Genomic DNA, 15,801 nt, shown 5'->3' with positions numbered 1-15,801 from the left:
CTTTCAGTCTCCCGTGCCTGTGCTTACATCACTTGGTGTAGGAGACGACACATCTGCCACTCAGACTGTCCCCCCACCAACAATCGCCTACACCTTTATGCAGACAAGAATCCATCCATCCACTGAATGCTCTGGAAGTGCCTACCATGTGCCCGCACTCCTCTAGGTGCTGGGGTCCTAGCTTTGCTGGCATGCTGAACATCAGCTTCTCCCACCGTTAGGCTTTCAGCAGAGTACAAGGAGGGTAAGACTCCTCTCAGGGGTCGGCATCTTTTTTCAGCAATCTAAGGAAACAAACTCTATGGGCCTCTCACTTCGTATGGGGCCTCAGGCAACCATCAGCCAGCGAGTTTCCTCAGGGCTGAGACATGCAGATTGACCTCGGGAACCCCGGAGCAGTGCCTTACACACAGCAGGCGTGTTGAAATAAACTGAATGGAACAAACTACAGGTCAGAGGAATTGTTCTGATCTACAGTATATAACTCTGGTTTTCTTTTTCCTTTCTTTCTTTCTTTCTTTTTTTAAGCTTTAGAGCTCTTTCATTTTTTAAAAAATATTTTTTAAAAATTTATTTATTTTTATTTTCTGGCTGCATGGGGTCTTAGCTGCAGTGCCCAGTCTCTTCGTGGTGGCACACAGGCTTCTCTCTAGCTGAGGCGTACGGGCTCAGTAGTTGTGGCACACAGGCTTAGCTGCCCCGCGGCACGTGAGATCTTAGTTCCCCAACCAGGGATTGAACCCGTGTCCCCTGCATCGGAAGGCGGATTCTTAACCACTGGACCACCAGGGAAGTCCCTCTGGTTGTCTTCTAAAGAGGGTGATGCTTCTCCTTCAGAATATCTTGCAAGGTTTAGACGCGTGCATTCGTAGGCAGGGGCTGCGTAAGAGGGAGAGAAGAATCTAGAGTTCCTATGGCGATCCCAGGAGGTTAGGGGTGAGGACAGGAAGGCTGAAGGTGAAGGAGAACAGGGAGAAGAAGGGCTGAGTCATGACATGCCTTTGCCATGATCCCTGCATCTTCGGCCTGGCTTGAAAACCTCGCCAAATGCTTGGTATTAATGGATGTCCTCCTATGAGCAGAAACCAGTCAAGGAAGTGAGTTTGTCATCCTTGGTTGATGGAGGGCAAAAGAGAGACCGTACCAGGTCGGTGCAAGAGAGAGTGAGAAGCAGAGGGTCCAGGGCAGTGTAAGCCCCCAAGAACTATCCGAAGTCACTTCCAGAAGGCTTTGGAATCTCCAAACCTTTCTGGAACTGACAGGGGTCAGAGACAATTTAAACCTAAACCTCCACATGGCAAGGGTATGATACTGAGTTTACACAGATAGTAATGTTCTACACAGATAAGGAATTTCAGAAAACAAAACTAAACTTGGCGACTTTTTCGATGTAAAGGGGAGACAAAGGTCTCCAGCGCTGAGGAAAGGAGCTGACCTTGCAACTCAACACCTAGAGCATCACTGCACCTGTGCATGTTTTCAAAGAACTGCAGAGGCCAGGGGAAACTCACATGGAATTCTTTATGGTCTTTCAAACCTACAAATGTTTGCTCTGTTGAAACAGCCATAAAATGTCAGAAATAGTTTAAACTTATTTATCTAACCTCAAAGACAGGCTATTTCCCCCAAGACTTAACAGCTCGGAAACATTCAACGTTCTGTTTCCACAATGCTGAAATCGTTTTTGAAAGGCAAATGTTATGGAAAAAAAGTTCAGATCTGGAGGGGCTGTGAAAAACATGTGTTGCAAAAAGTCTGCACCTCTGGGGTGTCTTTAAAATAGTCACTGTTTAAAGACAAATTTCCTTCACCCTTGAAGGGCTCATGAAATAGTCTATACTATAAAATCCTTGGCCTCTTCAGACTGCTCTAAAATGCTAGATTTTTCTATCAATGTATCACATATATTACACTTGTATGTTTTGTTCATTGGTTTGTTTCCTCCAGCTACTCAACACTCATACTGTATTTTTTCCACAGATGAAAACTGAACATTTAAGCTACCAGTAGTCACCTCCAGGGAATGGGAAGAAATGATGTTGCCAGTTTATAAGATTAGAGGCAAACTGAACACAGTGTAGGCAAAGCACAAAGGGAGTCATTACTAATCGATGAAACAAATGAACAAGAGTTCACGGTTTCAGTGTCAAAGAGAATATCTCAAAGCTCCTAGCACAAAAGGTACATATCCTTCTTGACTGGCGGGTCAATCTTCACAATGCAGTACATTTTGCAAGGCATTTTCCTCTTTTGAGTTAACTGCATACCCTTTTGTTCTTTTGGCAATAGATATGTAACTATGTTTTTTGGATATAAAGGATTACCCTTCAATGAGGCCATGTCCAGAATTTCCTCCAAATATAAGGCTCTGGCTTTTACCATTCACAGAATTCTCTTGAATAGCTATGGAAGTACTTCCGCTTTAGTAGAATTATGTTAACAGATTGACATAATCAGGTCCCCAAGTAATCTGATCTGAGGACCTTAGAAACAATCTGGGTCATAGCACCGATCCCCAATTCCATAATCAAGAGTTTTTCCTCAAAGGTTTTCAAAACGTGTTTATTTTGCCATAGAGGAAGGGTGCCAGCAAGTCCTCTTCCTGGTGTGGTCATCCCTGACCTCTCAGCAACCCTGGACTCCTGCTTTGCTTGGGACTGAGCAGTTCTCTTTAACTCCAACAGTCGTATCTCACAAGCACTACACAGTTCAATGCTGGATAGTGTCCTCTGGGGTCCCGCTTATAGGCTAGAAAGGACCCCTGAGAGTTATTCTATATATTACCTGAAAACCGAAAACCTCCAGTGGTTCCCTGAAGAACAAGACTCAAAGTCAAAGCTGGTGCAAATCAAGCGCAGGGATGCATGCTGGAGTTTACAAGTGGTGACAACCACTGAGCCCAGCACAGGGAATTCCTCAACAGCAGCTCAAATGGGGATAATCTTGGGACATTCGGAGGCCCTTCCTGATAAACATCAATTTTGGTAATCTATCAATGTAACGTTGGGACGTGGATGGACAAATAGCTTTGATACGTTCCTTAAAAGCTACATTCAATGTATGGCTTCTTTGGAAGTCATACACCATGACCTACAAGTTGATCTTGCTGCGGCCACCAGCAAACCCTGGGAACTACGTGTGGGCTGCTGTCAGTGGGGCTCCCGGGGTGATCTCTCAAGGCTTGGTTGACTCCCCAAGCCTCCCTTTCCTCCTCCCTCAAGGCACTGACGCTTCTCTTGTGTCTCTGAGCTGCCCCACTTACCCTGTTGAGCAGTTCCTTTCTCCTTAGGAGTGATGGGGAGTAAGATTCAGTTTTCCTAGCTCCATAGCTTTGACACTTCTTGGAGGAGAAAAGCACAAAAGCCCTTCAATGTACGGGTACCACTGCTCACAACAGCTCATCCTCCAGCCCCGGGAGCCTCACCGTTCTCACCTCGCTGTGGGTAACGCTAAGCTTTTCTACGTGCCTTCTCTCCACTGGGGACTTAGTTGCTATTCTCTTTTATCACTTGGAAAATTTCTACTAATTCTTAAAGAGCCATCTTAAGGCCGCTCTTCCATGACCCCCTCTGACACTGAAGCTGATTCCTCCTTTGTGGACCTTTGAACATGCTGACATGCCTATTCCACCTTCAGAATGAGCCCAGAGCATGGCCCCGGCCCTGCCATTTAACCCTAGTTTCTGGTTCACTCCTTGTTACCCACTGTTTCCTGAGGGAGAGTCTCTCATTTTGAGATAACATTTGAGATAAGTTCCAGGAGACACTTTGGCCCCACTTACTGGCTAAAGCACTGGCTCTTCACCTTAACCTGGGCTACACATTAGAATCTTCTCGGGAGCTTTAAAAAACCTTGATTCTCAGGCCATACCACAGACAAATTAAATCAGACTCTCTCAGGGCAGGGTGGGGTGGGGTCGGAGGTGATGTCCAGGCCTGAACTGACACTATCCATGGTAATAAAATGGCTTGAGCAGATTGTCTGTCAGTCATGAAAATGAACACATGGGTGTTCAATTATCAAATACATAACTAGCGGGAATAAATGAATGAAAAATAAGAAGAAACAGAGGGGCTCCTAAATTGGGATGTTACTAAAGATGCTGAAATTCTATTCTGGTCCTCTGTTATCGCACCCTAATGTGGGGTGTTCTCCTCACAGTGACTGTTTTTCTAACATCAATAGTTCCTGAATGCCTTTTTCAGGCTGTACTGAGAAGCTTTTTAAAATTTCTGGAGTTTGAATTCCAACTAAATTTCCTCTCCTCAAGTCCCCACCTTCTGTGGGTCCTGTGCACCCTGCTCTCTCTCTAGGAAGGCGCAATTAGGGCAGAGGAGTGAACGTGGACAAACAAGTCATCCGAGGGCTTCTGATGGTTCTGTGTGTTTAACATGAGAAGGATTCCTCCAGCCTCCACAGCTATCCTGAGCTTTCCATCCATGTCCAGGGGATCTCAGAGCATAAAAGAGCTAAAGGTGAGACCTCTGGGGGGCAGAGAGTAAGTAGGGCCTTTCTAACAAGATAAGCAGATACGATTGGTTTGAGGCGTTGCCTCTTACTGCCTTTAAAGAAAAGCTCCCCAACTGCTCCCTAGCAGATCTCAGACAGGTCTGGGGAGCTCAGCAACGACCACTCTAGTTTCCGTTCCGACAGCATCTGAGGAGCCAGGAGGACACAGGGCCCGCCCAAGGCACCACTCAGAGACCCGGGGGAGTGAAGCAACTTGTCACATTAGAAGCCTGAGCTTCAGAAGATCACCAGGAGAAGACCTGAAGTCGGAAAGCAAAGAGGAGGAGCCCAGGAGGAACCCTGCCTACAGGATCAGTATCCAGCAGGTGCCCCCAGGACCAAGTCATTACAATTTAGGTGGGCTTAATGTGTCTTCGTATCAGAACTGTGGTAATGAAAAAACCATGGGGGTAAAACCTATCATGGCAGAGAGCTTATACATTAGTTTGGGAGTCATAAGCCCTATGCTAGTGTTCTAACCAGTGGCTTTCAAACAGTAGCAGAACCGATTCTTAATTTTTTTTTTAATATATATATAAGGAAGTCCAATTCACAAAACTGCAGAAACGTGGAGGTCTCTTAGTTGTACTGTATGCTGTGGGAGAGGGTAGGTAGGGTTGAAAGATAAGTTCGGGGTCCCTGACAAGGCTCCATGGAACCTACAGTTTGAAACTCGGTTTCTCCACTGGTCTATTTATGGTGCATAGAAGAAAGGTGCATGCTTATTTGGAGGACAGAGAATAAATGGGCACAACGTGAAATTACATGATAAAAGGCCTTGTGGGTCAGCTGATTTTACAATGTGAAGGGGTGAAGTTTAACACGGGGCTGGGTGTCTGTGAAGTTTTCAGGGCAGGGAAACATATTGGTGCAACTGACGACACGAGTGGGGAATAGATATTTGGGGAGGAAAGAAGTGTTGCTGATGACAGGACTGGCCCACGAGAGCTGTGGTCTGAATGCTTCAAGAGATGGTGGGGGGCTTCCCTGGTGGTGCAGTCGTTGAGAATCTGCCTGCTAATGCAGGGGACACGGGTTCGAGCCCTGGTCTGGGAAGATCCCACATGCCGCGGAGCAACAAGGCCCGTGAGCCACAACTACTGAGCCTGCGCGTCTGGAGCCTGTGCTCTGCAACAAGAGAGGCCGCAATAGTGAGAGGCCCGCGCACCGCGAAGAAGAGTGGTCCCCGCTCGCCGCAACTAGAGAAAGCCCTCGCACAGAAAAGAAGACCCAACACAGCCAAAAATAAATAAATAAATAAATTAATTAATTAATTTAAAAAAAAACAGTTAAAAAAAAAAAAGGCATGTTGGGACTCAGTCTCTGCAGACACAGAAGCCCAAGCACATGGCTTTTTGCAATAAGTATGAAATTTGATAGGTGCTTGAATAGCCCTTTCTGTTTTTCATTCTGCACATCTAGCTACCTTATGCCAGCATTTCCTTCTACTTCTTGACTCTGTAGAGATTCATGTTTCCTCCAATTGGGAGATTGAGATGGATCAAAGGAGAAGAAAATCATGTTCCAAGGAGCATTCAGAATCTTCAGAGGATCTTCAAAGAACAGACAATTGCTTTACATAATCCAAGTATGAGTACAAAGAGGCCTGGGGCAAGTATATCAAGGGTTAGGTGAGGCAGTGGGGAGTCATTACTGCACGGTGCATGACTCGCCATGTTCCTTTCCTGCTACAGCAGTGATGGGCGAGGCATGCATCAAGGTGGGGCCTCAATCCTCCTGGGGACAGAGGGGGCACACTCAGGTAGACCTCTGGCCTAACACTGGCTGGCATCCTGCAGGCTGGTGAGAGGCCAGCCTCTCCGTGGACTCTGCTTGGATCCTAGACCTCCCACCATGGGACAGTTCTCCAGTGGGCCCTGGCTGCTGCTCATACCTGAGCCTCTGAAACCTTGTCCCTAAGCTGCAGCACATCCTAAGTCCTGCCTCAGACCTCTGCTTTGACACTCTCCTCTCTGATTAGACCACCTGGGTCCCCATTCTGCTGTCTCAAGCCCAGAGCCTCCTTCTCCCTCCAGTTCCTTTGGAGTCACACAGACTTGGGATTAAATCTTAGCTCCCACACTCGTTACATATATACACAAGGGTAAGTAACTGCACGTAGGGACTTTGCTGGCGGTCCAGTGGTTAAGGTTTCTCCTTCCAATGCAGGGGGGGTGGGTTCGATCCCTGGTCAGGGAGCTAAGATCTCACATGCCTCGCAGCCAAAAAACCGAAACATAAAACAGAAGCAATATTGTAACAAATTCAATAAAGACTTTAAAAATGGTCCACGTCAAAAAACAAAAAAATCTTAAAAAAAAAAAAAAAGTAATCGCACATCCCTGAGCATGTTTACTCTTTAGCAACACAAAGATAATGATAATATCCACCTCATAGCCTATTCAAGCTGACACATACTAGGTACTCAAGTTATTGTTATCTGGGGTGATGAGTGTTGATGGTCTTTCAGTATGTTTCTTATTGAGATGCTGCCTGTCAGCATATATAATCCTTAGCTCTTTGCTAATGTGGTTTCTCTCCATGTTGACTTACCTCTGTGCCAACGTCCCAGCCCTAGCCTGGGGAGGATGTGTCCCTGATCCTCAATTAACAATTATGATAACGATGATTCACATCTTTAGCTCTAAACTGTGTTTATATTGCTGCTCCCTTGGGATGCTCACAGAGGCTAACCTGGATCCTTAAATTTAATTATCTTGAGTGGGGCTCCACATTCCAACAATGACCAGGCGATGGCGACTTCATGAGTTACCTGGTTTCCACATGGCTTTCCTGGCAGCTTTCTCTTCTCCCCAACTTTGAGGCCCATGAGAATGTCAGGACATGAATCGTTCGCTGGAACACCGAATGGGAACCCACCCATATACTTACTTAAAACATTTTCTTGGACTTCCTTGGCGATCCAGTGGTTAAGACTCCGCGCTTCCAATGCAGGGGGTGCGGATTTGATCCCTGGTCAGGGAACTAAGATCCCACGTGCTGCGCAGCCGAGCCAAAAAATAAAAACAAAAAATTTTTGCCTCCCTGCCTCCAATAAAAGGAAGTCCAAAGGTTTTAGCGTGACATTAAAAGCCCTTCACAATCTGGTCCCAATGTATACTTCCAAACCCACCTCTTCCCACTCTCCCTCACACCCTCTGCTTTAAGTCACGTGGATCTGCTTATGGTTTTGCAAATAAGCCAGGAGCTCTCATGTTTCTGTGCTTTTGCATATATGCTGTTTCAACAAAAATGGCCTTCCTTTTTGTTCCAAGTGGCCTGGTTATAGTGTTATCTCTTCTGTCAACCTTCTCCGATCCTTTGGGAGCCTTAACTCTTCTCTCCTCCGTGTGTCTTCATAAGCACTTATACTTTTGCATTTGCTATGTCATAGTTTCTGTGTCTATATATCTGCAAAAACAAGCTCTTATTCATCTCTGTACACTAAGGAACTAGACTGGGCTTAGTAGATGCTTAGTGAATGCTTGCTAAATGGATGCAAAGATGGATGGAATTTCCAACCATCTGTGATTGTTTGATTGAATATAGGGTTCAGAGAGGAGAATGATGGGAAAATTTCTGTATCATAGGCAGAAGTAGGGAAAACAAGGGAGGGGGGTCGGCTTTTTGAGTGGCAGAAGAGGTTTTAAACATACTTTAAAACATATTAGCTATTTCAAGGATTGTATATGGTGTAAATAAGAGATAAACATAGTACAGAAGAGGGGATACATTTCAAAAACTAGAGATGAAGCAAAATAAATTAGCTTTAATTTAGAATATGGTCAAAAGCACTAAAATGTTCGGTTCATAAAACAAGAGGAAGCAGATTATCCTCAGGTTTTCTCTTTAAGTATTCTGAAAGTTATATGAAAAATGTTGTGGGTAAATGTATTTTTCTGGAGAGAGTTTTTTGCGGGGGGTGGGGGGTGGTCAAAGGGATTTGTGACTTAAAGATGTTAAATCACTGCGACTGAATTCCACACTGCATAATGTCAACCAGTAGTTGTCGGAGGAAAATAATTGTCAGACACATGAGGCTGTGTTCAGGAATTTAAGCATATAAACTTGCTGCACCACAAAAATTTTCTCAAAGTCCTCCCCTGTAAGGGAAATCATTAAAGCCAGTAAAGAAAGCTAATAATTCAGTTAGACATCAACAAAACTCTAGGTATATTTCACAGCATCTTAAGCCTAAAAAAGTCTCTGGATTAAGAAGATACTTTTAAATTTATGTAATACGTTTCTTCTGAAACTGACCAGCATCTCTTAGGTATGAATGGCTTACCTTCTCTCTATTCATCTCATGGAGCACCAAGCACCCTGCTGCTACCTGGTTACACCCTTGCTTCCCACCATCTGCTTGTACACACACTGTGTGCACTCAACTTTGTACCTTCTACCTACTTATTCCCCCATCCTCTCCTATCAATGGGGAACTCAGAAATGACAGAGGTGTAGGGCTTAAATCTATATCGCTAGTCAGTTTAGACTTTCTAGAAAGCAATTTGCCTTATTTGCTTTAGTTCTTGTTTAAGCAATAGAGCATTACACCTACAGCTAAAGTTCTGTCCCTAAACTTTGCTTTCTTCTTTTCTCTCCCAGGAGTACCAACAATCCTGACATTGGTATATGTCCTTCCCATGAATGTTTGTATATTTTTGCCATACAGTCATACATTCATAAATAAAATATATGATTGTGCCGTAAGTTTTAACTTTACATGCAAGTATATTGTGAGGATTATGATTATGATTTTAATGAGATATAATTTAAATACTATAAAATTCACCCTCTCAAAGTATATAATTCGATGTTTTTTTTTTAGTGTATTCATAAAGTTGTGCAGCCATCAGTACTATCTAATTCCAGAACATTTTCATCACCGCAAAAAGACACCCGTGCCTATTAGTCATTACTCTCCATTCTCTTGCATTTTCCTCTCCTCTTAGCCACTGGCAGCCTTTAATCGGTCGCTATGGATGTGCCTACTCTAGACATTTCATGGAAATGTAATCATACACTGTGTGATCTTTTGTGTCTGGCTTCTTTCACTTACCATCATTTTTAAAGATTCATCCATGTTTTAGCATGTATCAATATTTAATTCCTTTTTATGACCAAATAAAATCCCATTGTATGGATATACTACAATTTCTTTATCCATTCATTAGCTGATGGATATTTAAGTTGTTTCCACCTTTTGGCTGTTAAAAATAAAGTTGCTATGAGCATTTGGGTACAAGTTCTTGTGTGAACATATGTTTTCATTTGTCTTGGGTATATAACTAGGAGTGGAATTGTTGGGTCATATGTTTAACTTTTACGGAAACTGCCAAACTGTTTTCCAAAGCATCTTCCTAGCTTAACTCCATTCCAACCTGTGGGCCAAAAGAGTTTCTTGGAGACTAAAGAGGAGCCCAACACACAAGAACACTTTAGAGCAGAGACTCAGATCAGCTGCACCTCTAATGAGCTTAAGGAATAAGAAAAACAAGCAACCCAATACACACCTAACACGAAATTATAGGATAAATAATGTTCTTGCTAAGCATTAACACATGAAAAAATAAAATATGCAGCTCTTGATATTTACTGGTCATTTTCCTCAGACAAGCTTTCCTTTCTTACCAGAAGGTGGCAGGAGGGTACAGTTTAAACTCCCCACCCCTCTCATTTTTAGAAGAAACTTTTTTTTTTAAAGAATAAGACAAATAACTCTCGCAAATAACTTAGAACTCTTAACCCTTAGAAATGCAGATTCTCAGGTTCTATTACTTAATATCATGATTAGAAATATCATATAAGAGTGACTAGGGACAATCACTATTGATATCTATACCACATGCGTCAAATAAAACATATTTGGGTATAACAAAGAACTATGAACCTGTCTAAAAGGTATGAATAGATAAGCTCACTCTGATTAGTAGAAAATATTTTAAGGGTAACTGAAAAATAAGAGAAAAACTGATACATTCCACTGACTGACAGTAATAATCTAATCTCAGTTTGCAATATGAAAATGTAATTTTGGAAAGCAGTATTCAAGTTTGTAAATGTTATAATGCCCTCCTCTATCAAATGGGGCTGAGTTAGATGATAACCTAGGTCCCTTCTTCCACTAATATAGTGTATTTCCTATTTTAGAGATGAGAGTAGGACGGACACGGGACTCACCTATGGTCATATACTAGCTAGTGACGGATCTGTCTGTAAAATCCAAGTCTTCCGACACTTCATCAACTTCATCAATACTTCATCTTCACTTAAAAAGATGAATCTCCATAAAAAGCAAAGTTAGCTATGACTTCTGCCCATAAGAAAACACAGTAAGTTCACTGCAGGCTTATTTAAAATGGCACATAACTCAAAATGAGGTGTTTATTTTGAAAAGGAAAGACCTCCTGATGAGTTCCTGGGGTGCAGGCCATAGGGGATGACTGCCAGGTAAAGCAAGACCAAATGGGCCCATTCCTAGTAAGAGCTGAAAGGGGGGTTGGGAGGGGGAGGGAAGAGGCAGAGGAAGACTGCCAACACCGATCTGCATCGCGGGCCCGAGGGGGCACAGCACAGGGTCCAAGGGACTGCAAGAGTCAAGGAGTGGTCAGAGACGGCACACACGCTGACAGGGCCTGGCCGAAGAATAAACCAAGACAAGATTAATGGTCTTAGCTGGAGGCTTCACTCACGAAAACAGTTTCCACTGAATCCAGTCCCTGACTTACGACAGCAAACAGTACACCACAGTCCTTTCAATGGCTCATCCCCCCAAAAGCCTAATTGTAAACTATTGTGGGGAAGTAGGAAATTTAGAAATAATGTTAGAAGCTGAGGTGTCTCTTAATAGAAGTCAGATCCATTTTGCAGAATCCTCTGCAGGTGTAGAGCCGTAGAAACTCTAGACATTTGTGGCTTGGCAACTACAGAGTTCCGTTCTGCTTCTCTCCTTGCTGCAGCCAGAGAACGCCGCCCGTTCTGTGATGGTAGGTGTGTTTTGCCAGAAAACTCACATATTTGTGGGTGGAGTCAGTTGGGAGGCTGGAGGGATTTTTCAAAAGTCTGTGTAGGCCAAACATTGCAGGGACTTCCAAGGGGTGAAAAATAATACCTTGGGGGTTAGCAACTTTCCACTGCTTGTGAAGCCAAAGGTGCAGCTCTGGAAACATGGCAGGTTAACTAACTGACAATGACAGGGAGGGAGAGCCTTATAGCTGGATGGCTGTGTCCTAGGATCCTGTCATTACGTGCACCTTTACTCTGGTACCGAGACCAGCCGTAAGGGCTCCTCCAGTTACCCTGGGCTCTCTGGCCTCGGCAAGATTCATCTTAAGTGGCTGCAACTACAGGTACCCCGTTAGAACTAGGAAACCAGGCAAATACAGTTGCCCAGAGAATTAAATCAACGCATAGTAAATGACAGGCACACGCAAGGTCACCCGAACATAGTAGATCTTAATTTTGAGGAGTTTATAAGTCTCTCTGAGAAACTGACCAAAGCTATTGACACAGGCCTCCTGGCCCCCATAAAACGTATGTGTGTACAGCATATAATATTAATCTCAGTTGGGGCATGCATGGGCCCGGGGTAAGACTTAAGAATCCATGGCTTAAAGAGACAGAATGGCCCTAGATTAAGACAACGTCAGACTGAAAATGGCATTTCTATTAAAGAAAGAATGAGTCAGTTAGAAAGAAGGTTTAGCTGCTGTTGTAAACAAAGCAGAAAGAGCCACTGAGGCACAGACTGGTGATGCTCACCCAAGGACAGTCCAGGACAGACAGTCTAGGCCACGGGACCCTGACATTCCCACTCTCCGACCTGGCCTTGCCTAGCACAGCCTTGGTCCAGCTGGAGGACACAGCTAATGATTTCCAACAAACCTCCTTGCTCTGACTCCATACTCACCAAGCAATCACCTGCTAGAAGCTGGCCTTTTGTGCAGATCTGCCCACCGGGACAGGGTGTTCTGGTCTTGCCAATATGAGCATGCCAGTGTACAGGGCAGGTCCTGTACATGTCCTCATAGTCCTCAATGAGAATGATTAAACTGCATTCTGTTTTACACACTGGTCTCATGAGCTGCTGTCAGCTCACCCTTGAGAGATAGATCCTCTGTCGGGTGCTGGAAAATCAGATTTTTAAGCTTGTAGGGCTGTCTGAGCTACCAAAATGCCAGCTGGTGACTCCCGGCCACACTGGGCTGGCCTTGTGCTCTCCCACTGGAAATGACCACGCTCACCTTTTACAGGACATTGGATGGTCACGTTTGCTCGCTGGGGTGCTTCCACGATGCCTCCAATCACGACGGAGAGATGGCTGTGCTCCGGTCTGGTGATATTTCTTCCAATAGACAAGATAACAGGTGCCTCTTAATTCAAACGGAGCAGGAAACTATGTTAGGTTCAGGCTTTTGCTCTGAGTAAACCGTGCCGCATTTGCTAAGATTTGCTGAGTTCTTTGAGAGCAGGGGCGGGGTCCTGGCTCTCTCCGTATCCCTTGTGGTGCCCCATGGGGACTTGCACATCCACAGCCTGGAGGTGCTCAGGGGATGGATGGACAGATGGATGCATTCAAAGAGGTATCTACAAAGAGGCGTTGCAACAACCATATACAGACTGTGAGGATAGTTTGGTTTTATAACCAAAATTGAGGATAAAGTCCTCTTTGATACTTTGAAAAAGAAGGAATTCAGAAGTTCATGCAAACAAGACATGGCACGGCAGGAATAACATCTCTGCAGTGCAGCCTTGGATGAGTTAAAGCAGGACCAAAACACACGAGGGCTTGGGACCACCTGACTCTTTTCCTGGAAGAAAAATTTGAAACAAACCTGCGTAACACTTGCATGGAAAAGATGAATAATAAAAACAAGGTCATAAAGAATCAGGAATTCATTCACAGACTTTTATTTTCCTGGATTTTAAGAACCATGTACTTTTACCAGATTCATTTATGAACTCACTCAGGAAACATACTTTGTGCCTGGGCTGGACAATGGGAATATGAAGTTGGGAAAGAACCATTCTTGCCCTCAAGCAACTCATGGACTGGTGGGAGACACCATTATCATTACAGGGTGATGGCTGTTGAGGTAGAGAAAGGTGCTGGTTGCCCAGGTGTCTCTCAGGAGCATGTGGGGGTCAGGGAAGGCCACATTCCTCTACTGCAGAACTATCGCCATGGTTGGTTTCCCTCCTCCACCCCATTAGCAGGTAAGCTCTTGGAGGGAGAGGCCACGTCGTATTACTTTAATCTGTTTTATCACCAATGCATAGGACATGAAAGAATAACAACATTTTGGTGTTTGGTAACCATGTATTCTGGAGAAGAGAACTTGGGAATGACCATGTTTGGGTGACAAAATGTTCCATTTGCTCCTGGAGTGCTTGGGGCACTGAAATGCTATCCTGAGAATTGAAAAGATAGGAACTCTTGGGCTGGGAAAGGGCTGTCATTGTCCTATGTCCTCTGGCCCCTGAGGACCTTGCACCAGCTCTCCCATGAATCTGAGCTGTTTTGGGATGGACTTACGGGGAAATCCGTGAGCTGCAAGAGAGACTTCTATTCCTCCCAGCAATTCCAGAACCCTGGAACTGAGGTTTTCTGGAAAAGAGCTGATGCTCACAGGAGAGAACAGTCCAGGAGGATCAAGGCACAGAAAATCAAGGCCTGAAGGCCCTACCTTGGGAATGCAGCCAGGAGAGGGACTTAGCATCAAGCCTTGCACATTCAAGGAGCTTTTAAAATCAACTGGTCCAACCTCCTCTATTTAGAGAAGTGATGAACTGGCTACATCAATGCTTAGTTGTCTAAATGCTGGGTTGCAATCCCTGATATTGTCTTTCTCCTCACCTTAGTTTATTTGAGCCATAGATACCAGAAACCACAGAGCAGAGAGCTGGAGGATAACTTTCTTATTTTAGTTTTAATCCCAGAACATGAGCCTGACACAAGGAAGCATTGCTTACAACTCTGTCACCTAAAAATGTTCCTTCATAAAAAAAGCACACTTTAATATTAAAGTGGCTTTGTCTACACCCTGGGACAATTTACACTAATTTACGATGACAATTTCCTGAAAGTGTTTCTAAGGATTGGGGGGTATGCCATTGCGAGGTATACATCAACCTTTAAAGGATAATTACTCTCTTTCACCGGCTGGTGGCGCTTTAAAAATGAAAAGTCCATACTATCAACACTGCCGATTAAACCCTGTCTCATTAATTCCCAATTCTTAGAAAGCAAACTCTAGAGCAGCTGTTTTCCAAGTGTGGTCCTCAGGCCAGCAGCACTGGCATAACCTGGGGACATGTCAAATATGCACATTCTCAGACTCCATCCCAAGCCTGCTGTGTCGGAACCTCTGGGAATGGGGTCTAGAGATTTGTGTTTTAACCCCACCCCCCCGGTTATTCTGCTGCATGAAGTGTGAAAACTGCTGCTCCAGAGTTTAATGTTCAAAACAAAACAAAACCCAGGCATTCCAGGTTTCAACAATGGGCATTATTACCTGCATACAGCACAGAAGAACTTTCCACGTCCGAACCGAGATGATTAGCGACAGAACATCCATATATTCCTTGTTCTTTCTTTGTAGGTTTCTGTATCTGTATTTCCCCCATTCCATCCACAATGACTCTGTAGAACAGTCAGAAAGAGGATGCACTCGTGTAACACAATGAACTGTTCTAGAACCACAGCAAATCACAGAGAATGAAGACAGCAAAATGATTGACCTTGGGCTGGCAAGGATCCCAGAAGATGATGTTGTCAAGCTACCTGCCTATAAGTGGACAATTATATAGACTAGAGGGTGGAAAAGTCCTTCATCTCGGCTGAAACTTAGTGAAATAGTAGAGCTGGACTGTGCTTGGAGATCCTATCATCCTATCTCACTTTGCATGAGAACAGACTTTTCTGGATGGACTCAATGCTTAATCTACCACGTTTTAAAAAAGACAAATGAGCAAACCTTAATTTGCCAGATGTTAAGCCCTCATTTTCTGCCCCGATCCTTCCGAACAAACTGCACATGTGGACTTTTCATTTCAGATTTTCACGCTGGAAGTGAGTGGACCTTTAGCTACTGCTGCCTGGCAATGGTTATTATCTCACTATCACGGTATGAAAAAGTCAGTGGAGGTAACAAAGCTCAAGCTGCATTATATTGGATTTTGACCATGCTGTTAAGAATCAGGACTACACTGTGTGAGTTCCTTATGGCTTCCCAATATTATACCTGCATGTAAATACCACTTGATGTTCATAAACACCTGCATGTAAATACC

The 15,801-nt window shown here is 44.1% G+C and overlaps 1 protein-coding gene across 1 annotated transcript in view; it reads right to left on the bottom strand.

Annotated features, from left to right (window-relative positions):
• LOC118890028 (ADAMTS-like protein 3) overlaps positions 1-15,801 on the bottom strand; it is a 62,251-nt gene that overhangs the window by 29,909 nt on the left and 16,541 nt on the right. Inside the window, exons 2-3 of the mRNA XM_036842265.1 lie at positions 15,024-15,151; positions 12,753-12,881 (exon numbers count right to left, since the gene is read on the bottom strand). Of these exons, the coding sequence (XP_036698160.1) occupies positions 12,753-12,881; positions 15,024-15,135 (241 nt within the window). The 5' untranslated portion in view covers positions 15,136-15,151. The remainder of the gene's footprint in view (positions 1-12,752; positions 12,882-15,023; positions 15,152-15,801) is intronic.

The sequence above is a fragment of the Balaenoptera musculus genome, chromosome 2 (assembly GCF_009873245.2).
Source record: "Balaenoptera musculus isolate JJ_BM4_2016_0621 chromosome 2, mBalMus1.pri.v3, whole genome shotgun sequence".
NCBI lineage: Eukaryota > Metazoa > Chordata > Mammalia > Artiodactyla > Balaenopteridae > Balaenoptera > Balaenoptera musculus.
Note: the sequence above shows the minus strand (reverse complement) of the source record. Positions and strands in the feature narration are given on the sequence as shown.